This window comes from Macaca nemestrina, chromosome 14 (assembly GCF_043159975.1).
Source record: "Macaca nemestrina isolate mMacNem1 chromosome 14, mMacNem.hap1, whole genome shotgun sequence".
NCBI classification, from domain to species: Eukaryota; Metazoa; Chordata; class Mammalia; order Primates; family Cercopithecidae; genus Macaca; species Macaca nemestrina.
In genome coordinates, this window is record NC_092138.1 from 29,479,816 (window position 1) to 29,500,610 (window position 20,795).

At 40.0% G+C, this 20,795-nt stretch overlaps 1 protein-coding gene across 1 annotated transcript in view; it reads right to left on the reverse strand.

Annotated features, from left to right (window-relative positions):
• Nucleotides 1-20,795, reverse strand: part of LOC105491788 (phosphoglucomutase 5) — a 179,925-nt gene that overhangs the window by 53,808 nt on the left and 105,322 nt on the right. The window contains exons 7-8 of the mRNA XM_011758449.3: nt 18,820-18,935; nt 812-947 (exon numbers count right to left, since the gene is read on the reverse strand). Of these exons, the coding sequence (XP_011756751.1) occupies nt 812-947; nt 18,820-18,935 (252 nt within the window). The remainder of the gene's footprint in view (nt 1-811; nt 948-18,819; nt 18,936-20,795) is intronic.

Below are 20,795 nucleotides of genomic sequence, written 5' to 3' on the forward strand. Positions count from 1 at the left end.
TGCAATGAGTGGAGATCCACTCACTACAACCTCCGCCTCCCAGGTTCAAGCGATTCTCCTGCCTCAGCCTCCCGAGTAGCTACAGGTGGGCACCACCAAACCCAGCTACTTTTTGTATTTTTAGTAAAGAAGAGTTTCACCATGTTGGTCAGGCTGGTCTCAAACTCCTGACCTCAGGTGATCCACCTGCCTTGGTCTCCCAAAGTGCTGGGATTACAGGCATGAGCCACCATACCTGGCCTGTACCTCTTTTCATGAGGATAAAACTTTAGCAATATCTGGGGCTCTTGAACCATGAGGTTCCTTCAAAGGGTGCCAGCTCAGGCATCTTGGACATTGAACCTGATTATTGGTGAGGAGGTAAGACAGAGGTAGAGAGAGGATTATGAAAGCACCCCAACCTGTCACAGCTTCTGTGTCTGCCTTTTTTACTTGATAAATATGGATGGAAAACCAACAAGAAATGCCTCTGGTTTGACTGCATGACTCTCACAGCCATGATAGTAACCAAATAACTTTTCAAAGCTCTGCAGTTCAGAGTTCGTCTTGAGATGGACATCTACCTTATAAGCATTGATGAAAAGATTACAGAGTGATGTCATGAGGAGAAAGGAAATTGGTGCCTTCCAGCTTGGTAGCCTTTGACACTATCCCCAACCATCTATAAGGGGTGATTCAGCTCCAGCCTCTGTGTTCCTCAGATCTTCTGGGAAGATGCCTCCTTTTTAAGGTTCTAGCCCATTCGTTTTAGAAACTTGTTCTAGGAGTATTTCTTCAGGGTCCATACAGAGACCCTTCCCCTTCTCCTCACCTGCAATAGTAGTGGCGGCCAAATTTGGCCCAGTGATCTCGGACAATTTCCTCCACACTCTGCTTCCGGGCAGCAATAATGGAGAGCCAGACCAAGACAGCCCACAGGCCATCCTTCTCTCGGAGGTGGTCAGAGCCTAAGGGTGAAAGAAAAATTCTACTGAGGATTCATTTCTGGGAGCAAAGCAAAAGCTAAATGAACTAAGAAGGCCAGTTAGCGATTGAGTGTTATGTAGACATCATCACCTCTTTATTTTCTTCAAAGCACTTGTCCTTATTTGATGATTTAATGTCCTTATTTAAATGATTGGATCTATTTATCCATTATGTTAAATATGTGTCTCCTGATACATTTGCATTTCTGAAAAATATGCAACTGAAATTCAAATAAAATAACAAAAAGTAAAACTTGGATTCTGAAGGAATCAGAGAGCCAAGTTGACATCTCATTAACCCAATGAGATTATTCATTTAGTCAGTAAATATTTGGTGACCGCTACAATATATCAAGCATTGTTCTACATCTTGGGGTAAAGCAGTGAATAAGATAGTTCTTTACTCATAAAGTTTGAATCCAAGTAGATGGAGTTAGATGGAGAAAGGCAAAGAAAAGTAGATAAGAGAACAAGATGCATCAAATAAGGATAAGTGCTTTGAAGAAAATCAAGAGGTAATGATGTCACAGAGCATAACAGCACCAAAAGCTGCTTTACCTAAGGTGGGCTGGCGGTCCCCCCACCCAACAGATATGTCCCCCTGGAACCTGTGAATGTGACCTTATTTTGGGAAATACTCTTTGCAGATATAATTAAGTTAGGAATCTTGAGGTGAGATTATCTCAATCTCATCTGGATTATCCAGGTAGCACCTAAATACAATGATAAATGTTCTTATAAGAAGAGGAGAAGACACAGAAGAGGAGAAATACAGAGGGGCAAGCTATATGCAGATGGAGGCAGAGATTACAGTTATGCCGCCACAAGTCATGGAACGTGTGGAGCCACCAGAAACTGAAAGAGGCAAGGGGAATCCTCCTCTACAGCCTTCCAAGGAAGCGTGGTCCTGCCAACACCTTGGTTTTAGACTTCTGGCCTCCAGAACTATAAGAGAATACATTTGTACTGCTTTAAGCCATCCAGTTGGTGGTGATTTGTTATGACAGCCCTAGGAGATTAATACAGATAGTTAGGGTTTGCCCCCTCTGAGGTAATGGCATCTGAGCTGACACCTGAGAAGGAGTCAGCCACGCCAAGATCTGGGGATGATGTATTCCAAGCTAGGGCACAGAAAAAGCAAAGTTCCTGAGGTAGGAATGAATAGAGAAGCTAAATCCCACAGCTATTCATACAGAAAGAGTTAGAAGCAGTTCTTATTGCATCATGCACACAAATGAAGACTGCAGTCTAAATGACCAGCTTCCTGTGCAATGAGAACCCAGAAGAGTGTGTCACAGGCCCATTTAGGTATCTGTTAGCCAATTATAAGCTCTTTCTGAAGTGAATAAAGCCATGAATGTAAAGAAATGTGTTGTATTGCGAGACATGTGGTATTCTGGCGAAAGCTTTAGAATTAGGGCTTAAGCCAAATTGCTACCTCACAGATGTGTGGAAAGTTATTACAAAGTCATTAATTCCCCTGAGCCTCAGCTTCTCATTTGTAAAATGGGGGCCCCATCACCCATTCTGCAGCATTGTTTTATCAACTTAATCAAGAGGACAAACTCTAGAGTTAAATTTCTCATGTTCTAATCCTGGCTCAGTCATTTAGCTTTGTTTGCAGTACTGATCTGTAACCTATGGACAATAACAGCCCCGACCCCATGGGGTTACTGTCAGGATTAAGCAAGTAAATATGCCTAGATGTTTAGAACAGTGACTGGGATATCACACATTTTTGCTGTTGATCTTGTTGGTGATTTTAATAAAGCTGTGTGCATTACCGCAAGATGCTGATTCCTCAATACACACTTTCACAAATTGTTCTTGGTTATTCATGTAATTTTATCCTCTAACTCTAGCAATAGTAACATCTTGAGAAACAGGACTGGGTCCATGGGGTGGACCTTCTTGCAGCAGGGCAATGAGAATGGACCACAGTGCTCTTGGGTTTCAGAACTATGAAACGTACATAGAAAATATGAAAACCGACAAGGGAGACCCAATGCCACAGAGCTGTTTAACCCCTGAAAATGGGATCAAACAATACTTAAGTCAAACATCTTTGACAACTTCTAACTAAAGCTACAGACCATTTATCGTGCTTGTGACATTTATGGTGTTAAATGTTAAACATTTTTTCTCAATAAGGAAAACATGCAAATCTGAGGGTGGCCATGAAGGTACTAAAATCAATAAGAGAAAGGATCAGGTTTTTAGTTCTTCCTATACACTGATCAAGGGTCTGTTAATGGCACTGCTGGATGTCCAGTTGTGGTTGACTCTGGGTTAACAAGACCCTGGGCATTAATCATCACACCATGAAGTGTCTTTAGTCTCATCCAGTGAATTCTTCACACTGCTACAAAAATGGAAGAAGTTTGGAAGATTGAGTTAGCTCCATGGCCAACTGCCAAAAAACAAGTCTAGGAAACCCTGCCCAGTGGGATCATTTCAAAACCTTTTGTCCTTTTATAGCTGAAAAAAAAATCACTTTTATTTACTGGCTAGAGAAAAATACCCTTTTGTTCTAAAACGTGGGCTTTGCATACCTTCGAACTCCAGCTGGATTACATTACCTAGAGATAGAACCATTAGATGCTGTTAAATCTGTGAGATAAGATGTCATAATTTAGTGCTAGAGGGACATAAAGTTCTTTTAGTTGGATAAACAAAAAAAGCCCACCTCAACATTTGTAGCCAATTGCATAGTAAATTGTGAGTTGCCTTGAATATCCTTGCCTCCAAGTTAAACATTTGCCAAGGTTAATAAGGGGCTGATGATGAAGTAAAATTAACAATGCCCTTTAGAGTTCTTTGAATTTGGGACAGAGACATTAATGATGCTTCAATTACACAGATGTTTTCACTGGATGATTATAGTGTACTTTGGAGTGGGTTTGGGGGCTATAACTCTCCTTTTAAAAAGCCTTTCAGGCAAGTGAACGCTAATGCTGTATCAGCGACAGGCAGATTAAATAAGAAATGCCAGAAAAGCACAAAGGCATCAAACAGTTTTCTAAAATCCCACTATAAACAGAGTAAAAATGGGAGTAGAAATGTTCATGCTATATATATAACAGGGATAATAGGCTGGATATTTTTTAATGTTTTCATAAGTCAATAAGAAAAAGAGAAACCTCAATGGACAATGGCATGAAAGGGCATAAGCATGCAATTTTCAGAGGAAAATACTAACAGTCAACATTGGAACAAAAGTTCACCCTCATTGTGGTCGAAGAAAAGTATGTAAAATGGGATACCATCTGGGGCCTGTCAGGTTAGCAAAGGTTGGACAGGGGAAGAGTTAACTTGGCAATAATGATCAATAGTCTTTAAAAATATCATTCAGCTTTCGACCCAGCTATTTTATTTCTTAACCTTAAGTCATAGGACATTCAATGAAGTAGATACAAGGATAAAGAAAAATTGGAAAAATATTGTTGTTTTATTTTTCTGAGACAGGGTCTTGCTGTCACCTGGGCTGGAGTGCAGGGGTTCGATCATGGTTCACTGCAGCCTCGACCTCCCAGGCTCAAGTGATCCTCCCACCTCAGTGTCTCTAGTAGCTGGGACTCTAGGTGCACACCACCATGCCTGGCTAATTTATTTATTTACTTTTTTAGAGGTGGGGTCTCACTATGTTGCCCAGGCTTAATTGTTGAACAATAGGATCATTGTACAAAATTTATTCAAAACCTTGTGTGTAGAAAAAATAAATAAGAATCTTTGGTAACACAGAAAACCATGTTTATTCAATTCTTTTTATTTTATTTTATTTTTATAGTTTCAGGAGGTACAAGTTCATGGATATATTGCCTAGTGGCTTTTAGTGTACTTATCACTCAAATAGAAAATATTGTATCCAATAGGTAATTGTTCATTCCATTTTAATAAATGAAAAATCAGTTTACTAAAAAAGAATATTCAGTATATTTTTATAAAAAATATGTGTATATGTGTGTGCACAGGTAAACAGAAGAATATTCACCAAACTGTTAACATGGATATTATCTCTGAAGTGGTAGAACTGCAGATGTTTTTCCTTTCTTTCCTTTTAAATATTTTCACAACAATGTGTTATTTCATAAGAAAAAAATAAAATTTTAAAGTTGTTGGCCGGGCACAGTGGCTCACACCTATAATCACAGCACTTTGGGAGGTTGAGGTGGGTGAATCACCTGAGATCAGGAGTTCAAGACCAGCCCTGGCCAACATGGTGAAACCTCGTCTCTACTAAAAATACAAAAAAAAAAAATTAGCTGGGCATGGCGGCAGACACATGTAATCCCAGCTACTTGGGAGGTTGAGGCAAGAGAATCATTTGAACCCAGAAGGTAGAGGTTGCAATGAGCTGAGATCACACCAATGCACTTCAGCCTGGGCAACAAGAGTGAAACTCCGTCTCAAAAAATAAAAATAAAAATAAAGAAAGTTGTCAATGGTGCATAGAAATTCACATTTAAAACATGCCTTTTCTAGAGTCATATAGTTGGGCTCATCTAGTATGTATTTTTTTTCTGATTGTCTTCTTTTGCTTAACAATATGCATTTATGGTTCCTTCATGTCTTTTTATGGCTTGAGAGTGCATGATTTTTTAGCACTGAATAACACCAGCACAATTTTTGAAGCTTGCTGCCTGGCTCAGGACATTGCAGGGAGAATGTACCCATATTTCCAAAGCTGTAAGTACCACTCACCTTGCCTTTCTCATCCAATGTAGCCCGGCCCAAAGCCCATGCAACCTTATTCTGAGCAGCCCTGAGAAGCAGCCATTTCCACCCACACACCAGAAAGAGGGCGCTCAGCTCTTCTCTGCCATAACTCCAACAAAAACTGGTACAAAAAAAGAAGGCCGTTTTTTTTTTTTTTTTCCTAGAGAAATATCACTGTTCCCCCTCCACCCAAATTAAACTTTGAATTTTCTCAATCTTCAAAACCATGCTATGTGAGCTAGGCAGTACACTAGTAAGTATATTGCCCTCACAAAAGAAAAGGAAAAATAAAGACAATGCTCAATCATCTTAAAGGTGTTTTCTTCACATGGAAACACCAGTGTGGACACAGCTCAATAAAGCATCACATGCATTACTAACAGATCAAGCCACTACAGCTGAAACTCAGATAAGGAAATTCTAAATTTGTCAATTAGGAAAAATGTAAGTCAATTTGCACCTGTTGCCAACTCCAAGTTGTAACATAGGTTAACAATTTTCAAGTCTGCACTGCACATTAGAATCACCTAAGGAACTTTTAAAAAATACCAACTCTCAGGTCTCACCCTGAACCAATAAAATAAAAACTTTTAATGATGGGGCCCAGGCATTGGTACTGCTTTTTTAAAAACTCCTTGGGTGATTTTCACAGGCAGCCAGGCTTGAGAGCCACTCGCTTCAGCAGAAAGGCACCGACCGTATGCAGTCTCATGTTTGGGGCAGATTGGCTGAGGGTAGTGAGTTAGGCCTCTTCCTCTTTTTACTTGAATGTGGTGCTAAGGGAAAGCAGCCATTGGTCTCCCATTTAATGCATGGCTCTGGCCTTGCTAACATGAGGGTTCTCACTGGAGTCAGCTTCAGTATCAAGGTCTCTCCTTGCCATTTTCATCTGGAAAACTGAGGACCTTGCCAGCTTTGGAATGACCAGCTCATCCTGGTTTGCATGGGATTTTCCCACTTTTAGCACATAAAGTCCCACATCCCATGGAACTTCTTAGTCCTGGACAAACCAGGATTGTTGGTCATACAATAAGAAAGGCCACTCACTCAAAGAGGTTCCTGATTATTTTTGAAGCACAATTACAAGGAGGTTAAATTCCATTCTAAGAAGAAAGCAGCAAGGCACCAGGCACTGTGCTAGGAGATTTTATGCATCTATTATTTAATTTCCACAATTTGATAGCCCCCTTTTACAAATAAGAGATTGAGCTTAGGTCATCTGTATGAGGTCACACAGCTACTAAGTGGTAAAAAGAGGGTTCCAAGCTGGGCAATTTGGCTCCAAAGCCTATGGACAACTGCCACTGGATTATCCCAGCAATGCTGTGGCCCTCAGGAGTTGCAAGAAAGCAGGTAAAGCATCTTGTGTGGTGAGAGCTGGGGCAGGCTTTCTAAAGGACAAGCTGCAAATTTTCCCTTTATTTCTCCAGTTTACCTTTTCTCATTTAGAAATGGTTTTCATTAATTTGCAGTGAAATTCTTTTCATCCTTTTTCAGCTACTCAAGACAAAACTTTGTCTTTGAAAAATAGTGGAGTTATGAGGTTGAAGTGGGGCCACTCTTTTTGGGTGGACCTGAGATTTGAGAACATGCTACAGAATTGCGATGGAGATAGATAGATCGGTACACTGATAGATTGATTTTCATTTCTCAAACCACTTACATTCAGATCTTTAATATCAGGCAAAAAAGCAAGACTCACTGAAAAAAAAGTCACCTTTCTATGCTTAAAAACATGTTCTTAAATGTACCAATGTTCATCAACTAGAGAAAAAAGCTCTCCCACATGTAAGTCTGTCAGTGTCAGGTGTGAGCGCAGAAGAGTCAGACAGCAGCAAAGGACACATCCTGTGCTGTGGGCAATGTGGCTCCCAATGAATAATTCTATGTCACAACACATTTAATAAGTAAAATAATAATAAATAGTGTTTCACACAAGGCTGATATCCTGACCACAGCAACACCCTATAAACTCCCTGAGGGAAGGGCCTGTGTCTGAAATTACTCCTCACTCTACCCTGGGCTGGATCATAGAAGGTGTGCAGTAAATGTTCATTGAATGAATAAATGAATGCTTCTATAGTAGGTAGTACATTTAATTAATCAGATTTGCTCCTCACTAAGGGTAGCTAGTTAGAAGCAACCTGAAATATCATGATGGAAGAAACCTACAGATCATCCCCTCAAACAAAGTTGTCTCGTAGTGAGGAAATTGAATCACAGAGAAGCTAAGCTGTTTGTCCAAGAGAGGGGGAGTCAAGATGGAAGCTGGGTCCCTTAACCTCTCATGCCATGCTGTTTACATGACACCATTCTCCCAAGTTCCCTGGCATTCCTTCCACCTTCATCCAAAAGAATAACCAGGAGAGGACTGGGGAGGGTGGGAAATGACTCATCAGCATGACCTGAAAATAGCAGCAGCAGATACTGTGAAGCCAGCAAGGTAGGGTTTGAATTGTGGCTCAGCCAGTGCGACCTTGGCCAGCGGCTTGACATTCCTCCCTAAACCTCAATGACCTCATCAATAAAATGGGGTCATTAGGGTCCCTACCCCATCATTGTGAAGAAGACTCTAAAATAAAGTACAAGCAGCGCTAGGAATTGTGTCTATCATTTAGGAGGCATCAAGCCATCTATCTCAGAGCAGGGAGCACATTAACCATATCATGGCCAGCCAGCTGGCACACTTCCCTCACAGAGCATACCAGCGTGCTCCTAACTCATATATCCCAACTCATTTTTTTTTTTTTTTTTTTTTTTTTTGGTCACCAAGGCAGATAGGAACAACAGGACTCTGAGTTGTCTTTTTCTTTTAGATGGAGTCTCACTCTGTCACCCAGGCTGGAGTGCAATGGCATGATCTTGGCTCATCACAACCTCCACCTCCTGGGTTCAAGCGATTCTCCTGCCTTAGCGTCCCGAGTAGCTGGGATTACAGGCAACTGCCACCACGCCGGGCTAATTTTTGTATTATTAATAGAGATGAGGTTTCACCATGTTGGCCAGGCTGGTCTTGAACTCCTGACCTCAGGAGTTCACCCTCCTTGGCCTCCCAAAGTGCTGGGATTACAGGTATGAGCCACCACACCCAGTCTCTCTCTCTTTTTTTTTTTTTTTTTAAAGAGACAGGGTCTTGCTATGTTGCCCAAGCTGGCCTTGAACTCCTGGCCTCAGGCAATCCTCCTGCCTTAGCCTCCCACATAGGCACAAACCACCATACCCCGTTTAAGAATTGTTCCTTGACAGGTCATACACTGAACCAAAAATCTCGCCAGTGGCTTTTAAGGTTGAAGACCTGTCACTTCTACAGTCACTATACTGTGTTCTCAGTGGGGCCACCTAGTAACTAGTAGTCTCCTAGAATGCAGATTGGGAAGCCTCAAAGCACAACTTTAGGGATTGTATCTAAATCCCAAGGGACAGTTCTCCTTGTTAAAAGTCCCTTACTAGACACTGGGAAAAGAATCCCTTAGTCGGTTTGGAAGTCTTCAGTCTCTGACCAGGGGCCATGATGTCCCAGTCAGTCCCAGGATACTCTGGTCAGTACAGATGTGGTCTCAGAAGCCCCACTCCTTTGTTTCTGCTCCACAATTAGGTGTCACACAACACTCCCTCTTACCACTTTTCATCAGCTTGGAGGATTAATAGAAGGATCAATGGAACTGGGACCATTGAGACTCCAAGAAAGGGATCTCAGGTAATGGAGACATTCTTCCAATGCTAAGTGAGAGGTCTGTTTCCCGGCACAGGTGTTGATCATTTACAGAAGATCCAGAAGGGAGTTTCAATTTTCTGGCTTTGTAAGAAGGCTCACGGGGATGTCAATCATAGCACCTCTGTGCTCTGGCCCAGCCTAGATTGAACTGCATACATGCACTCAGACTGTTTCAAATAGCCCCACAGAGAAACTGCTCATCTAGCACTGATAATGCTGTCATCATGGCCTCCTAAACCCACATCTGCAACCCAGCCAAATTTATACACACTGGCCACAAACAAGAAAAAGAAGTGCAGTAGGACCTCAGTAATCTTAAATGCATGGCTATATGGCCTCTTTCTCTCTCCTAGAGACTAGAGTTGGCAGATGCAAAAACAGACAAATGTACAGGGAATAACCATCCAGACAGGCAATGGACTAAAGTTTTCCTATATTTTACCTTTTGAAGACATAAAATAGGAAATGTAATAATTGTATAAATAAAAGACAGTTAAACTTATTCAGTGTTTGTGCAACAGCACTACTGTGAACCCAATCTTCAGTTAGGATATACATCATTCATATGTGAAATATAAATGAAGAAAGAGGCGTGGCCCTAAACATGTTACAAACTCTACAGCTCTCAGGGGAAATAAAATGTTCATTCACAAAGTAACTGGAGAATAATAACATAAACCATAAGACAATAAAACACAAAGTGACTATGCTAAAGTCAGTAAGAATTTGGTGCATACAAAAGATCACTAAAGCTGGAACCTAGCCCACTGTTGAACATGGCTATTTCTGTTATTGTCAACAACCACAGGCATAAGAAATAAACAAGTTAATACAAAAATTATAAATACTTTAAAATCTGTTTATTAACACTAGTTTCAGGAAGGGGGATCTTCCTAGAAGCATGTTGTTAGCTATTAGTTTGTACCGATGATTATAATGATTGAGAATATTTAAAAAATATATTTTACATAATTCTAATTTTATCATTCATAACATTTCTCCCCATCCCTTTCCAAATAGTCTATATTTGTGCAATTTTGTTTTATAAACCTTCCCAAATCTTGGGATACCCAAACACCCAGATCTTCAGAAACACATCCATTTAAGGATGACAAAAAGATAACTACTAGTAATGCAAGGAAGAAATGACAAAATGCAAATTCTTTGTTTCTTCCTTCCACCCACCTACCTTCCATTCATCTTTCCAGCCTTCCTTCCCTTCTACCGTTCATCCTTCTATCTTTCCACCCATCCTACAACCATTTACTTAGGGCCGAACATTTATCAAACAAATAGAGCTGAACAAGATAGACATGGGCCCTGTCTTCAGGGCATTTACAATATTGGCATGGAATCCATGCATGGAAGCATCCAGCAAACCTCAGAAGACTGGAAAGATACTCAGGAGTCCTTGTGACACAGAATACACATATACTCGGGGCCTCATCTTGTGCTAGAAATTGCGCACATATGAAAACAGTCAACCTCAGGAGCACCAGGCTGTACTCAGAGTTCACAGTGGAAAAATTTGGTGTGACAAGTATGGACAACTCATGCTAATGCCAGGAGCTTTGGATTCAATTCCAAATTTCTAGAAAGAGATGAATACATACAAGAGGTACATACTAAGTGCTTATTAAAAAAACACTATTATTTTTATGAAAAACTCAACAAAGTACTTACTTGGAAATAATAAATATTGTTACATCACTTGATTTTTGTTGGCAAATTTGTATGACTATTGACATTAGTTTTTAAAGAATACATAGTCAAAAGTAATAGTGGCTGGCATGGTGGTTAATGCCTGCAATCCCAGCACTTTGGGAGGCCAAGGTGGGTAGATCACTGAGGCCAGCAGTTTTAGACCACCCTGGCCAAAATGGCGAAATCCTGTCTCTACTAAAAATACAAAAATTAGCCAAGGAGTGATGGCGCATGCCTGTGGTCCTGCTACTTGGGAGGCTGAGGCATGAGAATCACCTAAACCCAGGAGGCAGAGGTTGCAGTGAGCCGAGATAGTGCCACTGCACTCCAGCCTGGGCAACAGAGCAAGACTCCATCTCCAACGTAATAATAATAATAATACTGAAGATGGTAGCCAGGCTTGGAGATCTTCTAGGCATTCACAAAGAGAACAATTCTTCAGTATACCTGTGACTATTAACACAGCTCTGGGCTGTGACAATTTATATGTTCCCAAAATGGTATGACTTCTTAGAAAACTAATGATAATGATGGAAACCAATAGAACATTTTCAACAAATTCCCCCCAAAATGTCTAAGTTTTTGTTTTATCAGATCTTAATGTTACTGTTTTAACACAGTATGTTTTTGTGTATGGGAACAAGCCCAGATTTCTTCAAATTTGGAACTTTAGAGGAGTAGCCAGAATGCCATTTAGATGAACAATCTTCTTCTATTTAAGTCTGAGGATTGACAAAACATTCTCCTTTTCCATCGTAAAGCAGTTTTCTGAGACCCTTCCCAGGAAGTGGGTGCATACCTGGTCCCAGCACAAAATATGACTTGGCTTCTTAAGTGACCTTGGTTCTTCAATAGAGCAAGAAATGCAGGCTTCCTATTTTCCAGGACCTGGAGCTTTCCAAGGGAGAGAAGTCCCAGCACTGACACCTGTCACCAGCTTATGACCTTGGCAAATTCTGAGAGCTCAAGATGCTGGCAAGGGAAATTTTCACTCAGGATACATCTTTCTTCTTTTCAATCTATCCTTGGGCAAAAGCTTGGCATTCTCAGCCTGAGGCAGATCTGTATTTTGAAGCTTTCTTGGCATGAAACTATACATTTCTGGTTGGTACTCAGTTCCATGACCCAGGCATGCTGGAAAAAAGCTTTCCGTTGAGAAAGCTTGGATCAATTTTAGAAGTTTCCCCCCTGTACTGAGGCTAGAATCTTCCATCTCTCCTCCTGTAGTTAGCTCATTTAATTCTGAAAACCGTATCCCAAGATGGAGAGCGCCTATGATCAGCTGACTTTTACAGGTTGTGAATAAGGGTCAGAGAGGCCACACGGCTTGTCTATAAATAGTAGGCAAGGGTCTCGAATATGGGTCATCAGCCTGACGTTCCGGTGCCTTTGTACTGCCACGTCCAAACCTGGTGTGGCATCTCAGCACATTCTTGCTACTCATTCTCATGAAAAGCAAAACTACTGGTTGTCCCTTAAGCAATGTTTTCTATTCCTGACTGCACATGGGAATTACTTGAGGATCCGTATTTAAAATGCAGGTTCTCAGGCTCCACACTGCCAGGGATTCAAAGTGGGGGTGGGGTGGAAAATCTGCATTTTTAATAACCTTCCCTGTGATCCTGCCACAGCCAGCTCAGTGCAGTAAGGAAGCTCAGTGCAAGAGCAGAATAAAGCCACTTTCTCTTTCCAAGGCTGGGTGGCCTAACTCCTTCAGACTTCGATGGGGCATTTCCTGCTGAGTGCGGGAGAGAGAGAATTAGTCATTGTTTTCATGGGAGAGACTAATTAGCACAGTGGAAAGTGGCATACACTTTAGGGCAGGGGACTTGTCTTTTAGTTCCATTATAATTTTTTTTTCTTTTTTTTTTTTTTTTTTTTTTTTTTTTTGCCATAGTCTCACTCTGTCTCCCAGGCTGGAGTGCAGTGGTGCGATCTCAGCTCACTGCAACCTCTGCCTCCCAGGTTCAAGTGATTCTCCTGCCTCAGATTCCCAAGTAGCTGGGATTACAGGCGTCTGCCACCACACCCAGCTAATTTTTGTATTTTTAGTAGAGACGGGGTTTCATCATGTTGGCCAGGCTGTCTCAAACTCCTGACCACAAGTGATCTGCCCACCTCTGCCTCCCAAAGTGTTGTGATTACAAGCATGAACCACCACACCCGACCTGTTCCACTGTAATTTAATTCAAGCGGAGAACTTTTCCAAGCTCCATGGGCACGAGTGCGTCACTTAACCGTGTCCTGGGCTCGGGGGCTTTATCTTGTCTGTCAAAGCAGCCTAAAGTCACTTTAACCTGCAGAATGGCAGAGAAGGCAGTATTTTAAAGTCTTATACACTGAAAACTCTCTTGTGCTCCTTTAAAGGAAAATGATAGATAACTATAAATTGAGAGACTTTTAAAACTACCTTCAAGCCCAGCCTATGTGTTGCAATTGGCATAGCTGTCTAAAAACAAAGCTTGCTGCAGTGTCTGTAAGCAGACCTCCCACCATGCAGAATGTGGCATCCTATTTCTGGTTGACTCAAGTCCCAGCATGCAAGATGCACAGGCAAAGGGCTTCAAGAATTGCCCCCTCACTTGTATTTCCAATACTACTTTTTGAAACTTCCTTCTCTACCCTACCCTATACAACAAAGGTCAGCAAACTACAGCCCATGGGCCAAATCCGGACTTAATTTTTTGTAATTAACGTTTTATTCAAACACAACCTTGCTCATTTGCTTATGTATTGCCTATAATTGCTTTTGTGCTACAATGACAGATTTGAGTAATTGTGATGGAGACCTTTGTCTCACAATCTGGGGGCCTCTTGGCCCCCAAAGCCTAAAATATTTGCTATCTGGCCCTTTATGAGAAAAGTTTGCTGACCTCTGCTATAGAACCAGTCTTTAAATTTAGACTTTTTTGACTAAGACCTACAATAAATACATTTTTCCATGCAACCTGCTATACCCATACATGCATGTACGCATATTTACATGCACACATGAACATTTCAAAAACAGGATCTTTACTGCATGAAATGAACATGCCCCCACATTCCCTGCTCTCCCACCTCTATTCCTCCCTGGACATCACTCCCTGGCAAGACCTTGCTCTTTCTTCTCTATGTGTACATCCACTGCCCCAATCCTTCTGTAAGCACTCATTTAACTTCCATCTCTCATAAAGTGTGCTTCAAATCTCCAGCCCAAAAGCACTTTCTCCTTTTGTCCTCTCCCATAGCACACTTTCTACTCCTCAACTGCGGTGCTTCAAAGTTTCTGCTTTGTAGAGCAATCATCTATGCATCTCTCTTTCTTTCTCTCTCTCTCTCTCTCTCTCTTTCTTTTTAGACAGTGTCTTGCTGTGTCACCCAGACTGGAGTGGCATGGCTCATCATAGCTCACTGCAGCCTGGAACTCCTGGGTTCAAGAGATTCTTCTGCCTCAGCTTCCCAAGTAGCTAGGACTACATGTACATGCCACCCCCTGGCTAATTTTTTTATTTTCTGTAGAGATGGGGTCTTAACTTCGTTGCCCAGGCTGGTCCTAAACTCCTGGGCTCAAGTGATCCTCCCTCCTTGGACTTCCAAGTGCACCTTTCTTATATGCCCTAAAGTGCTCAGAAATTCGGAAGGGTGTGGTGCTGAGCATTTTGTATTCTACACACCGTCCAACACAATGCCTGGTACTGTGTCAGCACTGAATAAATGTTTATTGAATTGAAATAGGCAAATATTTATTACTAAAAGCGTAACATGGCTTACACATGGAATGTTTATCTCTTTAATTGGAAACTAAAAGTCTATAATATATTATAAACACTTAATAAATGCTTATAAAGACAGAGAAAAGGGATAACCTGTACTTACCATTTTTCATTCCAGTTTCTAGATTTGTTTTACTAACTAGTGACAGAATTATTGTATACGATATATAATTTCTAATTTTTTGAGTTACAGTCACTGGTCTAAGCACACCAAAGAGGAAGGAAATCACTCTATTTGTTAGGGCCCCAGCAGAAAAAGGGTATACTAGTTTTGGCTGTCCAGAGCAAAGCTACCATCTGCATATCCTGAATTTAGACAGTAGTACCTGAGAAAGCTTGATATGGTCTCTTTTTGTCCCAGGAAACAAAAATGTGTGACATCTCTCATGTACTATTAATTGTAGTGTTGGTAGGGTCCAACTGCTTCGTGTAAGAAGAGAAAACATCCCAGGAAAAATTCCTTCATGAAGCCCAACATGACTTGAAATACTCATTATGATCATTTAGAGTGAATTTGTTATAATCTGTTTAAGCAGGACCCATAGGACTTATTCTCAGAAATTCAAGTATGAGTTTATACCAGGAAATCAATTATGATATTTCATTATATTCATATAACAAAAAAGAAAAAACATATTAATATATCACTAGATTCTGACAAGGTACCTGATAAATCCAGCAGTCATTTCTAATAAGACTCTAAGTAAATAGGAATGGGAACAATAGTCTATATAAACATGATAAAGATTTTACCAATATTAAAAAGCAATCATCAAAACAGATGGTAAAATATTAATACTAAATCCATTGCCACTAAAATTAACTTTTTATTACTTATTATTTTGAAGATGATAGCTACTGAAATAAGATAAGAATATGAAATAAAGGGTGTATGTATGTTCTCACTTATAAGTGGGAGCTAAATGATGAGAACTGATGAACACAAAGAAGGAAACAACAGACACTGGGATCTACTTGAGGAGGAGGGTGGGAGGAGCGAGAGGAGCAGAAAAGACAACTATTGGGTACTGGGCTTAATTTCCGGGTGATGAAATAATCTGTACAACAAACACCTGTGACACGAGTTTGCCTGTGTGACAAACATTCACATGTACACCTGAGGAAAGAAAAAGAGAGACAGAGGGAGAGGGAGAGGGGAAGGGTTGTAGATATTAGGGGAAAAACAAGAAAAATATTTTATCCATAGATTATATGACTGTATATTTTAAAATTCCAAGAGAATATAGAATTTTTGGAAAAAATCCACTACAATTAATATGATAATTATATTAATAATTACGATAATTGCAACTAAGGAAGTTGCAAACCAGAGAAAAACCATATTAATCAATAGCTTCTCTTCATACAAACATTAAGCAAATTAGAAAGGAAAATTAGGACAGAAGCATCAAAATTAAGGCAATTTTAAAGCTCTACAGGAAATATGACCCAGTTTCTTCAATGAATAAATAATAAGGGCAAAATGTAAAGAAGAGAAATGTAGATTAAAAGAGACTTAAGAGACATATCAGCCAATTACAATGTAAGATATTTTAGATCCAATTAGAACAAACTGTTAACGGGAAGGGGGAAAATGAAGATAGAGGAAATTATTAAGAAATTACTTTCGGAGTTCCACTTGTGTACTTCTCTTTAGGATATGGAAATCAGTAAGAGAAAGCTATTCCCGTCCTAGCAATGGTAAAAGACCAGGAAATCTCAAACATGATAAGTTTTCTTGAACTCAGAGATCTGAGATAACAAGACAGTCAAGTGAATTCCAAAGAGAAGCCACTCCAAGGAGAGACAGATCCTGAAAGCTCTCTCAGCTTTGGCAAAGCACAGGAGAAAGAGGAGGCTGCCATAAAAAACAGATAATAAGAAATCATGTAAGAGTTTAAAAAATTCTTAAAGGCCTAGTATAGGCTCTCACGTTACTTTAAAATCATTTGGGGTCCCAGGTACAAGGGGCACATTTTCAAGTTATTTTCCACAGATCTCCACTGGGTCCTCACAAAAAATTAGGAACAAAGAGGGAAACGTGGTGGTACAAGTATGCAAGCAATGATCAGCTGCCGCTGGGAGACAAGCATGAAGCCCTTCCGCTCCTCAAAACCCTTCTCTCAAATGAAACAAACGCTTTACGCTCCTAGGTGTACACGCTGAAAACCTTCTCATCCCCAGGTCCAGAAAAAGATCTATTGTCTCTGAGAGACGGGCAAAAGTAAGAACCCTTCTGCCTCTGGGGAGAGGGTATGAAATCTTGTGCTCAGAATCCTGCACCAACACTAGTCAGAGGTCAGTGCTACCAGGGAAGGTTTAAGAGCCTGGAGATAGAACTCTATTTTGTGTCACAGACTTGCAGTAGCTACTGAAAACTAAGGGTGAAACAGGACCACTTAAAAACCTCTCCAGTACCCTTCCCCAGTTCCAGTACCCAGTAAAAATATGCCACTGCTGGGGGAATTTGAAACCTGTGGTTCACTGAAGGTTAAAACAGAAACAGTAAAACCCAAATCCAGTTCACTACTTGACTAGGTTAACTTAACCTTCCACACTAATTGCCCCAAAAAAGAGTTGTACCCATTTCTAGGCATAAATACAATTGACCTGAATATCTACTGTTCTTATCCACATATTGTTCAGCATTCAGTAAAAAATTAGGAGATCTACAAAAAGCAGGAAAACCCTAACCGTTGTCAAGAGATAAAGCAATCAACTGAATCAAAGTCAGAGAAGAACCAGAGATTGGAACTATCAGACAGGGTGTTTAAAATAACCATATCTAATATGTTAAATGAGCTAATGAAAAAGATAAACAATTACATAAACAGATGGGGAATTTCAGAGAGCTGAAAAATATTTTAAAAGAGTCAAAGATAAATGCTAAAAAAAAAAAAAAAAAAAAAAACAACCCAGCAGCAGAGATGAAGATTTCCTTCAACAGGCTCATCAGCAGATTAGACACAGCTAAGGAAAGAATCAGTGAACTAAAAGGTGTTCCAATAGAGATGATCTAAACTGAAACACAAGAAGAAAAAAGGGGAGAAATAAATCAGAACAATGAAGGTAAGAGCTCATTTATCATCACAAATTATCTAACACATGTGTAATTGGAGCCTCAGAAGGACAAGAGATGAAGAATGGGGAAGGAGAAATATTTGAAAAAATAATAGTTGAGCATTTCCTAAAATTAATGAACAACAACAAATGACAGAGCCAAGAATTCAAGAGAACCCCACACAGAGTTAAACACATACATGCATATACCCCTAGACATATCATTAATATAATAAGACCTTTGAAAATCAAAGATTAAAAAAAATTGAAGTCAGCCAAAGGCAGAAGATTTTGGGGTACTTTACATACAGAGGAATAAATATAAAAATTAAATCCAACTTCTTGGAAATGATACAAGCCAGAAAACAACTGGATGACATATTTAAAGTATGTAAAAAAAGAAAATGTTTTTAATATTTTAGGTGTGATAATGGTACTGTGGTTATGTGTTTTTTTCTGAACAAGAGCCCTTATATTTAAAGATTCATCTTGAAATACTTATGGATAAAACAATAAGCTACAGAGGATTGCTTCACAATAATCAGGGAGGAACATTCCCCTGTGGATGAGGGTAGAGATAAAGGAAGACTGACCACAAGTTTATGACAGTTGAAATGGAAGTGACAGGAACATGGGGATTCAATGCAATATTCTCTCTACTCTTATACACTTTAAAGATTTCCATAATATAAATTTTTAAAGAAAGAGAAATTTCTAAAAAGAAGAAACAAAATGGACAAAAGAGGTAAGCATATCACAACACATACTCTACTAGGTTTTTCTGACTTTTTTGCCTCTATTTAACTGTTCCTGTGTAATTCACAGAAAGTTCACAGGTCTCCAAACTGAGATCACAAAAGGCTGCAGCCACCCTCCCCAGTAACATCAACCCAACAAAGCCTACCAGTGCCAAAGCTCTCTTCCCCACACAGATTGCACCGTCCTGAGTCCATCAGATTTGAGAAGAATCTCCATCCAGCTGGGGTCTCATATACAGGGACCTTCATTGATTTGGCCACTCTGAAAAACAAAATTTGAGAAAAGTCGATTCATATACCTCATTTTCAGTTTTTTCTCAGCATAGTAGGGGAAGTCTTTAGGATCTACTAATTCCATAGCTAGATTTCAGAACAATCTGGGTAGTGTTGACAGATTTCAGGATATCAAGTCATAAGTTAGAAAATAATAAATAACCCATTTCAATGGTTCTCAATTTTGCTTTCTCCACCATATAGAAAATATTAAGTTAATATACAGAATATTTTTTACATTTGTTTCACTTCTATACATTTTTCTTTATCTTTTTGGAAAGAGTCCACGTGGGGATATGAGAATCTAAATTAAGAGGGTATTTGGGCACAAACACTTTGCAACATTGTTTAACAGTATCTACTAAAGATGAACTTACCCATATTCTATGAACCAGAAATTCAACTCCTAGAAATTACTAATGACATGTAGCAGACACTGTGATGTGCTGCTCAGATTTACCCCGACCACACCCACCCACCTGCTCCCCAATGGACACACGCGTGCACACATACACACACACTTTAGACATCTTAGGATGAAAATATGCATCCTACCAGCTACTAGGAATGCTGATTGCTGACAGCTCGCAGATGTGGCCCCTATTCTTTGCCAAAGAGAGATGTCTCACTCCAAATCATGTTCCCATGCCTGGGTTAATCCACATTCAGTGACTGGTATAAAGGGTTGTATAAAGACCTGGCCTCCTTGCCCCAATTTTGCACAACTCTAGAGGGCCATTTCAGCTCCAGAGCTCCCCACAGGTTGGCTGAGGCCTTTGTTGTGACTGCATTTCAATCCAACTTCTCTGTGTTCAATCCTCCTTTCTCACTCCCCCGTAAGTTTTGATCTTGAATGCAACTTTGATCGTGAAGGCAGAAACGAATAAACTTCCTGAAAGCAAATATCTCTCAGAGTTGCTTCCTGGGGAACACAGTGTGCAATGTTGCTCAACCGGGTGTATATATAAGATTTTACAAGAATGATCATAGAATCACAATTTGTAATAATTGAAACAATCCTAATGTCCATCAAAGTAGAATGGACAAATAATTTGTGATATACAATGTAATACTATAAATCCTATTGTGCAAACTATGGCCACATGCAACAATTTGAATGACTCTCATAAATACAACCCAGACAGGATCTGGATTATGATGGCTTGACTTACAATTTTTCCCCTTTATGATTGGTTTATCCAGATACAATCCCATCATAAGTTGAGGAGCTCCTATGACTTATGGTGGGGTTGTGGTTTCTACTGAATGACTATCGCTTTTGCACCATCATAAAGTCAAAAACTCTTAAGTTGAACCATCATACATCAGAGACTGTGTGCTGTGTTGCCAGCATTAAATGCATTTTTGACTTAACGATATTTTTGATTTAAGATGGGCTTATCAGGAGGCAATATCATCTTAAGTTAAAGAGCATCTGTATTAAGTAAAAGAAGTCAGTAACAAAGGTATATACACTGTATTGTTCCACTTAGATAAAATTCAAAAACAGCCAAAACTTATCAATGCTGTCAAGTTTCAGGCTCAGAGAAGTCAAGTTTTTGTTCAAAGTCTCACAGAGGTAAGGGGCAGTGCTAGAAATGGGACCCAGATCTGCTTAGTTCTCCTCATGTTCCATTCCATTACACCATCCTGTCTCTTCAAATGTCTTAGTGCTTCATGAGGGATGTAGATCTCAAAGCAGGCTAGGGAATGAGCTGATACCACAGACATTGGCCTGAAGAGTTTCATCTTCCCCACATGCTAGCAACTGAAAGAGAAAAACACCAAATGCCTACCAACAGCAAGATTTAGTTATTTAAAGGCTGTGAGTGCAGGGGATGACCATAGA